Raw genomic sequence first — 12,066 nt, 5'->3', positions numbered from 1 at the left:
TGCTCATGAATATTTTAAAGGGGAGCTGTGATTGGTTGCCATGGGCAACTAGAAATATCCTGACTTTCAGACAGCTTAATAAATCTGCCCCATTGTGTTCTTATGTCTGTCACTGCACTGAGCTGTGAGCATTGTGAGCTATAAATAGATCTATAAATTGTAAAATTGTACATCTTTCATCATACAAACAATAATGCAGTATTTAAAGGAGTGGCCTGCTCATGGGGGGGGGGGGGCAGGTTCCATAAAGTATAATGGGAAAAAAATGAGGTACTGAAAAATAAAATAAGTCTTTTATGTTGGGGGGAGGACAGGTATCTCTATTTCTGTTTGTTTTCCTCAGTGAGGGTCATTTATTAGGACTTGCAATGACAAATGCCCCCCCCGTGACTATATTTATATAAATTGTATATTCATTTGTAATCATCTGCACTGCGCTAGAACTGCTGTTGTTGTTTCAATACTGGAATCTTGGCATGAAAAAATACCATTCTAAAGAAACATAAAATGTATTGTTTTATAATATTGTTCTTTTGACTGTAGATAATCTTTTGTGTTTATGATTTATGTTCTTTCTGTGCTTTATTATGGCTCTGCAACATTTAGAAGGACGTGTTTATATTAGGAAGATTTCTATAAAAAATACTCCAACTAATTCTTGCATCCAAATAGGCTTTAGAAATATGTACTTCATACAGATGTGTGATATTTCTAGATATACATAGTATTTCTGATTGCTAAATGCATTTTTCAACTATATACTCTGCCTTTCAGTTCATTTACAGAATTTGCAATGGCATTTATCTGTTCATGATCTATCCACACTATCCATGGCTAGCCTCTTCACTCATCCTTGTACATCACTCACACACTCTATAGTTTATGTAACCATACTAATTTTAGTTAGTGTTAGTGTCTATCTAATGTTAGTATATGATGTGTTCTGTTGTAAAGCAAGAAATAAATTCTTATAAATCTCTAAACTATTTGTGTCTCTCTTCTCTCTCCTCCTGCTTGCTGCAGAGGAAATATCTCCTAACCAAGGCCCCCTTTCTGTTCATTTTAACACTTCACACAGAAACCCTACTAACTTTATCAAGATTATCAAGATTCTCCTTCTCTTCCACCCATAAATCCTTTTAAATGTGCCCAATGGAATGCCCAACTAGAAGCTGTTCATGACCTCTTTATTTCTAAGTCCTGCCTGACCTGCTGGCCATCACTGAAACATGCATCCGGCAGGATGATTCTGCCTCCTTTGCTACTTTGTCTTATGGCGGCTTACAATGTTCTCACTGCTCCAGACCTGAGAATACGCAGGGAGAATGGGTAGGTATACTCCTTTATCCACAATGCATTTTCCAGGTCATTCCTCCTCTACCCACTCTCACTTTCCCATCTTTTAAAGTCCAAACACCCTCAGACTTTTCTGCCCATTCTCTCTTCATGTGGCTGTGATATACTGTCCTCCTAACTCACCATACCAGCTACTTGACCACTTTGCCTCTTGGCTTCCTCTCTTTCTATCCTGTGAGATTACAACCATTATGATGGGAGACATTAACATGTATATTAACAATCCCATTTTCCCCTCCTGCCTCTCAGCTCTTATCACTACCTCTCTCGGTCTTTCACAACTCTGTGATTCTCCCACTTCTAATGGAGGAAACAACCTTGAATTGGTTTTCTCCCGACTTTCTTCAATATCTAATTTTATCTATTCTTCCTTTATACTTTAAGCCATGAAACTTCTTTTTTTTAACTTTTAATAATCCTTAACCTTCTCAGAATCAATTTCCCCATCGTACATACCGCGACCCACGTTCCATTGATATTTACCAACTCACAGAAATCTTGCAGACTTCACTGTCCCGCATCTTTTCCTTCATCTGTCCAAACCTCGATACTAACCATTATAATCATACCGTCAGAAGCGCCGTAGATGAGATGGCACCAGTCTCTATCTGAAATTTTCAACACATACACAGGAAACCTTGGCATACAGGCAAAACCAGTTTCCTTCAGCAGTGCTCCAGGAGTTCTGAACGTCTGTGGGGAAAATTGTGCACATCTGCAGACTTTCTACACTGCACATTTATGCTCAAAAAATATAACTCTGCCCTTCACCTTGCTAAACAGGTCTACTCAACTAATCTAATATCCTCTCTCTCTCTCTAACAATCCTAAAAGGCTCTTCGGTACTCTTCATTCCTTACGTACATCAAAGGTACAGACCAGCCACCTGTCACAGGCCTTGGGGCTGAAGATCTGGTCACCGACTTTAAAGTTAAAACTGACTGCATTTGCCAGAAAATTGTTTCTCAATCCACTCACTCCATTAATCCACCCTGTTCACTCTCTTCCATTGAGCCAGTCACAGAGGAAGAAGTGTCCAGGCTCCTGGAAACCATATTGCTAAAGAAACCTTCCCTGGACCAGTCCAATAGTACTAACCGCCAACCAGTCTCCCTTTCATCTACAAACTCTTAGAATGCCTGGTCGACTAACTCACTATCTCTTAGCTCACTCCCTCCTTCAGCTCCTACAATCTGATTTTGGTACAATGCACTCCACAGAAACTGCTATTTTCCAATGATCTCCTAACTGCTAAATCCAAAGGTGACTTTGGACATATATATATGTTGGCGTCTGATTCAAACAGCAGCATTTTTATTTATTTATTTGATTATTTTATTTTGTTCCCTTATAAAGAATGGCGGGACAATTATAAAAGCTGTTATACCTCTTGTGTCATTCCCTCATCCTTATAGACTGTAAGTTCTTGCGAGCAGGAACCCAATCCTGCTCCATATGACTATTTGTCCACTGTAATGTAGTACTTTATTTGTATACGACCGCTATGCTTTGTAAAGCGATATATTATTTTTATTTTCTACAACATTACCTGGTTGACCGTCCAAATGCTTCTCCACTATGCGCCCCCCCCCCCCTCCTCCTCCTCACTCATCTCCTCCTTCCTCAGCCTCTTCCACGTAATTCTCATTTGAACTGCCCCCTATCCAGGACTCACCACATGCTGCTATCAGAGAAACGATTAAAAAGCAGTGAAAATATTAAGATTCACAACAAATCAATCAAATTTTAAATCAACATGCCAAAGGCTATTGGAACATGTCATCATGTGAAAAGGACCTCCGGATGACAGGTTCCCTTAAATGAAAAAAGTTAATAGGATTTATAACTATTTAAAAGTAAACCATGACCTTTCTAAAACAAATTTTTATATTCAAGTATGGCCAGATTGATCATCTCCATGGAGAATATCCATAGCTTATTTATACAGGGTTTTTGCAAATGCATTGTGTTTCAGTTTGTTCCCTTTACCTGGATCACGCTAAATATTAAGAAGTATTGTTCTTTTGACTATATTTTTATTATACGCATATATTTTTGCTAATTTATTAAACAAAGAAGATTGAAATATCACATTGTCATAAGTATTCAAACCCTTGGCTCAGTATTGAATAGAAGCACCTTTTGAGCTAGAACAGCCATGAGTCTTCTTGGGAATGATGCACCTAAATTTGGGGATCCACTTCCATTTTTCTTTGCAGATCCTCTCCAGTTCCCTCAGGTTGGATGGTGAACATTGGTGGAAGCCATTTTAAAGTCTCTCCAGAGATGCTCAATTGGGTTTAGGTCAGGGCTCTGGCTGGGCCAGTCAAGAATGGTCACAGGGTTGTTCTGAAGCCCCTGCTTTGTTATTTTAGCTGCATATGTACTTAGGGTCATTGTCTTGTTGGAAGGTGAACCATTGGCCCAGTCTGAGGTCCAGAGCACTCTGGAAGAAGTTTTTATCCAGGATATCTCTTTACTTGGCCGCATTCATCTTTCCTTCAATTGCAACCAGTCAGTCTGTTCCAGCAGCTGAAAAATACCCTGTTTCACTGTTGGGATTGCATTCGGCAGGTGATGAGCAGTGCCTAGATTTCTCCACACAATACCGCTTAGAATTAACACCAAAAAGTTCAATCTTCATATCATCAGACCAGAGAATCTTATTTCTCATAGTCTGGGAGTCCTTCATGTGTTTTTTTGCAAACTGTAAGTCAGGGGCGTAACTAGGAGAGCTTGGGCCCCATAGCAGATTTCTGCATGGGGCCCCCCTTCCCCTTAAAAAAAAAACAAACATATTGGTACAAACATGTTTATACGATCGAACATATGTAAGCACTCAAGTACACACGTTTATATTATATACACACAGGTAAAGTTCTAAATTCATTCACTCACTTTTATATATTCGTATACTCTTCTACACACATTTATGCACTTACCTATACATTTATACACATGTTATACAAACTCATACAGGATATACACATACAATTGGCACACATACTGTATAGTGCATACACATTATATACATACTTATATATTATTTATACATAATATATATACATACAGTATATACTCACCGTATATACACACGGTTATTTAGGTGGCTATTTATCATACGCCGGCCGCCGCCCGGCGCAGCCGCATGCATCAAGAGCCTTCAGCCTCTTTATGTATCTGGTGGGATGCTGGGCAGTGTCTATCTCTACGCCAGACACAGCCTGGCATAAAAATAAGCGCAGCCAGCGAATTTTCACATTGTAAAGTTCGCCAGCAGCTGCAGAAAGTGCAGGGACAGGAGAGCCCCGCGCCGGCCCACTACCCGCCGCCCGGACTCGCCCCTCTACACCCCACTAGCGTGAAGGTGGTGAATTGGCACATTAGTGTGAAAAAAGTCCTGATAAATACCCCCTATACTGCATATACATACAGCATAGATACAAATACAGTATATACAGCACTGACACATGTACTGCATATACATACAGTATATACAGCATCTACAGATATACTGCGTATACATACAGCATATATACACATAGAGTATATAAACAGCATATACGCATATACAGCATATATACACATTCATACAGAAAATATACACATATATATATATATATATATACACTCATACAGAATATACATAAATACTCAAACAGCAGATACACACATATACATACATATATATGTATATGCACAGATAGCATATAACATTTCTAATTTACTTTGTGGTCCTGGCGGGCGGTGCTTTCGGGAGGGGTGGAGCGTCTCCGTGAAGTTCGGGGGTGCCAGGGGTGAGCGGGGGTTTGCACATGGCTATAAATTGGGGGAGGCGGCGGGCGGGTAGGGAGATGCGTCTGCAGGCGGAAGGACGCGCCGACAGGCAGGTAGGGGCACATGCCAATGGACAAGAAGACATGCCGGTGGGCGGGCAGGAGATCGTGGAAGCGGGCTCGCAGGAATACATGCCGTTGGGCGGGCAGGAGATCGTGGTGGCGGGCGTGCAGGAAAACTTACCGGTGGGCGGGCAAGTGATTGTGGAGGCAGGCTCGCAGGACAGGGGATCGTGGAGGCGGGCGCGCAGGAAGACTTGATGGTGGGCGGGCAGGAGATCGTGGTGGTGGGCGGGCGCGCAGGAAAACTTGCTGGTGGGCGGGCAGGAGATCGTGGAGGCGGGCTCGCAGGAAGACATACCGATGGGTGGGCAGGGGATCGTGGAGGATGTATTGTCGTCTGTGTCTTTCATATGTCTTGCACTGAGGAGAGACTTCTGTCGGCGCACTCTGCCATAGAACCCCGACTGGTGGAGGCTGCAGTGATAGCTGACTTTGTGAAACTTTCTCCCATCTCCCAACTGCATCTCTTGAGCTCAGCCACAGTGATCTTGGGGTTCTTCTTCCGTGATAGTTTATTTTGGCCGGACGGCCAGGTCGAGGAAGAAATGCTGTCATCCCAAAATTCTGTCTCTGAGCGCCTTGGACAGTTTTTTAGACCTCATAACTTCTCATGTGTTCTGACATGCACTTTGAGCTGTGAGGTCTTATATAGGCAGGTGTGTGCCTTTCCTAATCAAGTCTAATCCGTTTAATTAAACACAGCTGGAGTAGAACCATCTCAAGGAGGATTAAAAGGAAATGGACAGCAGGTGAATTAAATATGAGTGTCAGAGCCAAGGGTCTGAATGCTTATGACCTTGTCATATTTAATTTTTTATTGTTTAATATATTAGCAAAAATATCTACAAGATGTAATACATTAATAAGCAAAAAAACATTTTTTAATCTCTCCAATTGGCTGCAATGAAGCAAAGAGTAAAAAAGTGGTCTGAATACTTCCGTACCCACTGTGTATGCAATAGAAGTGAAAAATTTCTTAAAATAATTGCATCATGTTTTGTTAATGACGCAGTCAATATAATGAGATTCATGCAAAATAAATCTGAAGCTCATAGTTAACTACAGGCAGTCCCCGGGTTATGTACAAGATAGGGTCCGGAGGTTTGTCCTTAAGTTGAATTTGTATGTAAGTCGAAACTGTATATTTTATAATTGTAGATCCAGACAAAAAAAAATTTGGCCCCAGTGACAATTGTAGTTTAAACATTTTTACAGTAATGCGACCAAGGATTATCAATAAAGCTTCATTACAGACACCTTACAGCTGATTATTGCAATCTGGGGCTAAAGTAAAGCATTCAGAAAGCTTCACCAGAGGTCAGCGGGGTCTGTCTGTAACTATGGGTTGTCTGTAAGTCGGGTGTCCTTAAGTAGGGGACCGCCTGTATTAACTTAATTTTTTTTACATGGTTTCATTCAACCACCACATCAGTCTATTGTTGCTGTATATGCAGGCTATTCCATATGTCACATCAACCAAGAAAGGTAGTCTCAATCAAAGGTCAAGACAAAGGTCATTCAAAATACAATAATGATTGAAGTACTGAATAGCCACAAAGACATATCTAATATAGTAAAATGCATTTTGCTTTTAGAGCTGATAAATATAATACAATTAATATACAGTATACAGCCACGCGATGATCTCATAGTTCCAGTAACCTAATATTGTGTTATTCAAACAAATTTCATAGTGACTATATAGTGTGTCATTACATCATAGCTGTGGTAAAGTAATTCTTTTTTTGCACATAACAAAGAAACATTTTTGTTAAAAGCCCTATTGCTACAATCATTTTAGGTTTGATCAGAGAATGATATCCTGTCTTTTGGTTGTCAGAACCAATGAGACTGGTATACTCAGATACCCTAAAAGGAAAGTCACTGCAAACATCTTTCAACTCTTTCTCTGATTAAGATTTAAGGTGACTTAAATAAGTGGCGCTTATCTCAGCCACATACCATATAAGAGGGCCTGAGCATAGGCCTCTCTGCCACATTGACAAATCTCTTAGAAAAGGGAGTAATATCTGTGTTTGGCCATGTTCATTAAAAAATATGAGCAAGAGTGAGTGGTGGAGGTCCCATGGCTCATTTGAGCTTGACACTCTATTGCAGTGTGTGATTTTGTTCTTGGGATACATTCTTTCTTTACTGGTCTGAACACTGCTTTACTCTTTCCCTTTGTTTCCACCATACCATCTGTCTCCTGTGGATTTTGCTCTGGGTTGCAAACAGTTAAGCTGGGATGGACAGAACACTTATTCACTCACATTTCTCCCCTGCTGCTCTGTCTTGTCTGGATGTCACAGAACTGGCTCAATCATCTTCTTGACTCATAAAAATATGCCCTCCATTTTCCCTAAGTTTGCTTTAAGTCTTATTTGGACCTTCCTAGCATTTATCTTTACTTCTCTATTTTGGATTTCTAGACCCTTGGCCTATTTTTCTATCTCTTTTGTCTACTGATTAAGTACTCCATTGTATTCTTGGTTTATTTGTTATTCTTCAATATTTCCATTGTTTAGTCTTTTTCTCCATGTTTCTCCTTTGGCACAGGAAGGGAACGTGGAAGTGTCACCTAACACTTAGGGTAGGCTTGACAATCAGGTAGGGACAGCTGGGAAGGGGGTTAAGCCTAAGGGCTCACTGTCCTTGTCTGTCCTTTCAGTCCTTCCAGGACATTCCCTTACGGCATTATAGGTACATTAAACCATTTTTTCTGGTACTGGGGCTTAATATTGCCAATTAATGGTAAGAATTGAAATTGATGTCACAAATTTTCAGCAATGATTTGCTCATGCACAAATTAAGTAATGTGAAGCATGCTATAGGCCTGATTGATTAACAAATATTTTTGGGGATGCTGGATACAAGGGCAACATAACCAAATAGAATTTGGGGTGTTGGACACAACATCTACAATGGCAGGTTTATGGAAATACTGCATATACAGTATTTAGTGACTAGTGTATCGGACTGGTGGTTAGGAGAGGTCTGTAAGACTGCCAGTCAGAGTCTATGTGAAAGGCTGCATACTTAATTGGGTTACAATGATGTAGTGAGGTATCTGTGACTAAATCCTGCCTGCAAGAAGTTAAAGCACAATTAAATTACTGAATCTGGAAAAGTTGGTGTTTTGGCTAAATATCTAAGAAGCAAAAAGTAGAGGATTGTTCCCTTCCCTCAAGCATTCCTGTTTGTTTTACTGTGTCTGTTCTTGGGCCAGTAATCTTTCACTTGGGAGTTTAGTCCTGGAACTCCTGCATGTACCACATAATGGCTTTATATAGTAAATGCGTTTTTAATATGGCCTTTTTTTCATTCCCTTTTTAGTTATGTGATCTAACAAGGTTGTGATAAAGGTCTTGGTGAATACAGCTAATATGTGGAGAAAGCGTATAATTTGCACTTCTTAGTTGAATACTGAAGCATTATGGTTTGTACACTGTTTTCCTATGAGACAGTATTATTATAAGAAGATGAAATGTCATAAATCATAGTTACAAGTTTTACATTATTAGATTCCATAATAATACAATGTTATATAATATTATTGATTACTGTAATGAATAATGATCACGACTAGAAATTACAACATATTTCTTCAGTACAGCTGACAGCTTAACGGAAAAGTTATTATTATGTATGATTTTGTTTACAGAATATCTTTATCATTAAAATGTCCATGTTTACAACCTGTACCAGAGTTATATTACTGTGTTGAGGCTTGCTTTTATTTCCTCTGCACTGCATTGTTACTGATTTGTCTTTGTGACCTTGTCATACCCTGCTTGGATCTGGGAAGGGCACATGCTGTGGGGAGTAGATCATTATTGTGATTGATTGGACTGTACATTATTCATTCACTTAGCAGGTATAAATATCCTGATACCGCTTGATTTAGAGATTTGTAGCCATGCTGCATTGAAGAGGGAGATAAGGAGAGAGGAAAGAGGGAGAGATAAAGAGCACAAAAGAGTTAAAAAAGAGAGTGCTGGAACTGTAAGAGACATAAAAGCAAGAGGGGGAAAGATAGAACATGCAGAAAGAGAAGTAATGAGAGAGGGATGAGGGAGAGAGAAAATGATAGTGAGAGACTAAGTATAGTGTGGACAGGAGAGGAAGGTGGGGCGATGTAGAGAAGAAATAATATTCTAGGGAAGGAGGGAGTAAGAAGGAGGGAAGATACACTGCTTGGCTGGGTAAGAAAGCAGCTGCCTGCAGTCTGTTCCTGGGCAGGCTATGAGACTGCAAGACACACAATAGGCTGAGTTGGATCCAGGTTCTGCACAACTCACCAAATCTTGATCGCTCAGTTGGAGGCTGTGAAGAAGTAGGTGAGATGACATGGTGCCCTAGGAGATGTACAGGAGGCATCTAGGATGTTTTGGAGGTTGCAGATCACAGAAGGGGTGGCTTAATGGTTGCAAGGGCACAAAGAGGGGTGAAGGGAAGGCAGTGTGTTTCCTGAATCCAAGCCTCATGCCAGCCAGTGCCGCCTTGGTGTGATGCTGCTGCACAAAGAGCCATGGAGACACGGGGCTTGGTCACTGCTGTCAGCCTGGCTCTGAGCCTTCTCTCCCTGATTCTGCTGGTGACTGCTATATTCACAGACCACTGGTATGAGACTGACACACGCAAACACAAGGAGATCTGTGAGAGCCAGGGCAACTCCGACCCGACAGACCAGAAGAACAGACTCATGCCCCTCTACCAGCTGCCCTTCCGTGGTGACTCCAACAAGAACCGCAAGATGGGTCTTCTATCACCTGCCCCAGCTGGTGGGGTGAGAGAACCAGAGGATCTGCTGGAAAACTGGAGGTCTCTGCTGGGACTGGGGGTCCTGGAGTCCGACTGTGGACGCCCCCTCTTCTCTACCTACTCTGGGCTATGGAGGAAATGCTACATTATGGGAATCGACAAGGACATTGACAATCTGATCCTGAAAGGTGGGCATGCTTAGACAAGGTGGGATAATCTGGATGGGGGTCTGCTCTAGATGCCATGTGCACAATTCTGTCTCGCTGTATTAGGTAAATTCCACTAGCAAACTGGGGTTTTTCTTCAGGAGAAAGTTTTCATCAGTTTCATCAGCATTATAACCACATCACCAATCCCTTTAACAAATGGAATATATGAAGGCACTGTGTAACTGTGACCTACACTTTATCTTGCATTTATCACAGTAGTTGCAATAGAATAAATCATTTTAGTTCAAAATAATTTGGGTAATTTGGGGTAAATGTGTGTGCAAATAGGTATCATGACTGTAGCCTTGCTGGACAATTCGTTTGACTTGTCTTCAGGATGACTGTGTTTAGTATGATAGTTTTTAGTGTGCAGATTGTGGTACCCCCTCAATAGACAACCTTATGGTGAATGGATACATTTAGTAAATGAAAAGACTGTTGTTATTGTAGAAAACAGACAAAGGTTCTAGTTATTAGTATGGCAGTCTTGCTGGTGTCAAAACTGGTGTGTAAACCAAGCTGTAATCCTGTTATAGGTGGTGTATATAGGATGACATTGTCAAATTGCTGTATTTTTATAAATATGATAAACTATGTTACATTAGATAAGTACAAATATAAGCTTCCTTTGTGATATCAAACTAAAAACATAAGTCAGCCAGTTAAACTATATACAAAATATAGTGTGTAAGTGCTATTAGAAAACTTAAAAGTGTGAAACTGCAAGGAAGTTGTCATACAGTACATGTATCCACAAAGCATTTTATTATTATCTATTAATATTTTATTTTTATTCTATAGATCCACATTCCAGCTCACACCTTCTTAACATCAGGGTAATTTACAATATGAACAGTCAGGTTCCGCTTGCTCTAAAGTCTTAGTGTGAAATACATAACCATATTTTATACACTGATTATCCAAACATAGACACAGGACTACTAAGATACCTAATATACCTGGGTTGTTGATTTACTGGTCTGTAGATATCAATAATCCGGTGTTTGTGTGTTTATGATTATAATGGCATAATTTCCTATAATCAATATCTATACAATCCGTTACTTTTAATAAAACAGAAAACCCATTAATGGCACACCCAGTGAACTGGATTGGACCAGTATATTATTCTTAGATTACTTTTATCGCCACTGCTGGGATTCTGAGATGCAGCTTTTAAAAATAACCCTAAGCGCCCAATGTGACATGCAAAGTTACATAACAGATGACTATTGTTTTATATCTATTAGCACATGACTAGTTTATTGTTATAATTAGTAACATAAAAACTACTCAAAACCTGGCAGATTGGGATGTATAATTGTTGCCTAGTTACACATCATAGATTTATTTACCAGCCATCTGCAATTTATGTAATCCTAGTGCCTGGGAAGTGTGGGTGCCAATGACTACTCATTGTAAGTGTATTCACACAGAATGCATCTTTGACACCCTAGAACATGAGTTAATGGACTATGCTCTGCACGCTACTATAAACTGCAGCTGGCACCCTTAGGAAATGGAGCAGATCATTATGAGAATTGAAATAAACTGGAGGGAACGAAGGCATGTATTTCTTCTTTCCAAAAGGAAGATGAATGACACTTGTCTATTAGTAAATGTACTTCAATTCCAGCAATTATTCCAGAAGCAAAATGCGTTGTGAGGTTGCTAAAAATGGATGCTTTGCAGGAATTGACCTATAAACCTCTTTACACAATTATACCTGAACTGTGTCACATCAATCTAATTTACCCATCGTTAATGTATGTAATGAATAGTGTAAGTCACAATTATATTCATAGCTCTTTAACCCCTTTTCAGTGGTAACATTAGCT

General features: G+C 40.1%; 1 protein-coding gene across 5 annotated transcripts in view; it reads left to right on the top strand.

Moving 5' to 3' along the window:
- Positions 1-12,066, top strand: part of TMEM178A (transmembrane protein 178A) — a 215,973-nt gene that overhangs the window by 144,904 nt on the left and 59,003 nt on the right. Inside the window, exon 1 of one of the 5 annotated variants that reach the window (XM_072140756.1) lies at positions 9,201-9,591. The exons of 1 other annotated variant lie outside the window; for it this stretch is intronic. Coding sequence is in view for 2 of the 4 variants with exons in the window: in XM_072140752.1 (XP_071996853.1) it covers positions 9,787-10,207 (421 nt within the window). In the remaining 2 variants the exon portion in view is untranslated. Of the gene's footprint in view, positions 1-9,200; positions 10,227-12,066 lie in introns of those variants that run through there. 3 more of the 5 variants (XM_072140755.1, XM_072140752.1, XM_072140754.1) reach the window with 3 other exon arrangements.

The sequence above is a fragment of the Engystomops pustulosus genome, chromosome 3 (genome assembly GCF_040894005.1).
Source record: "Engystomops pustulosus chromosome 3, aEngPut4.maternal, whole genome shotgun sequence".
NCBI classification, from domain to species: domain Eukaryota; kingdom Metazoa; phylum Chordata; class Amphibia; order Anura; family Leptodactylidae; genus Engystomops; species Engystomops pustulosus.
This window is presented reverse-complemented; position numbering and strand designations above follow the sequence as displayed.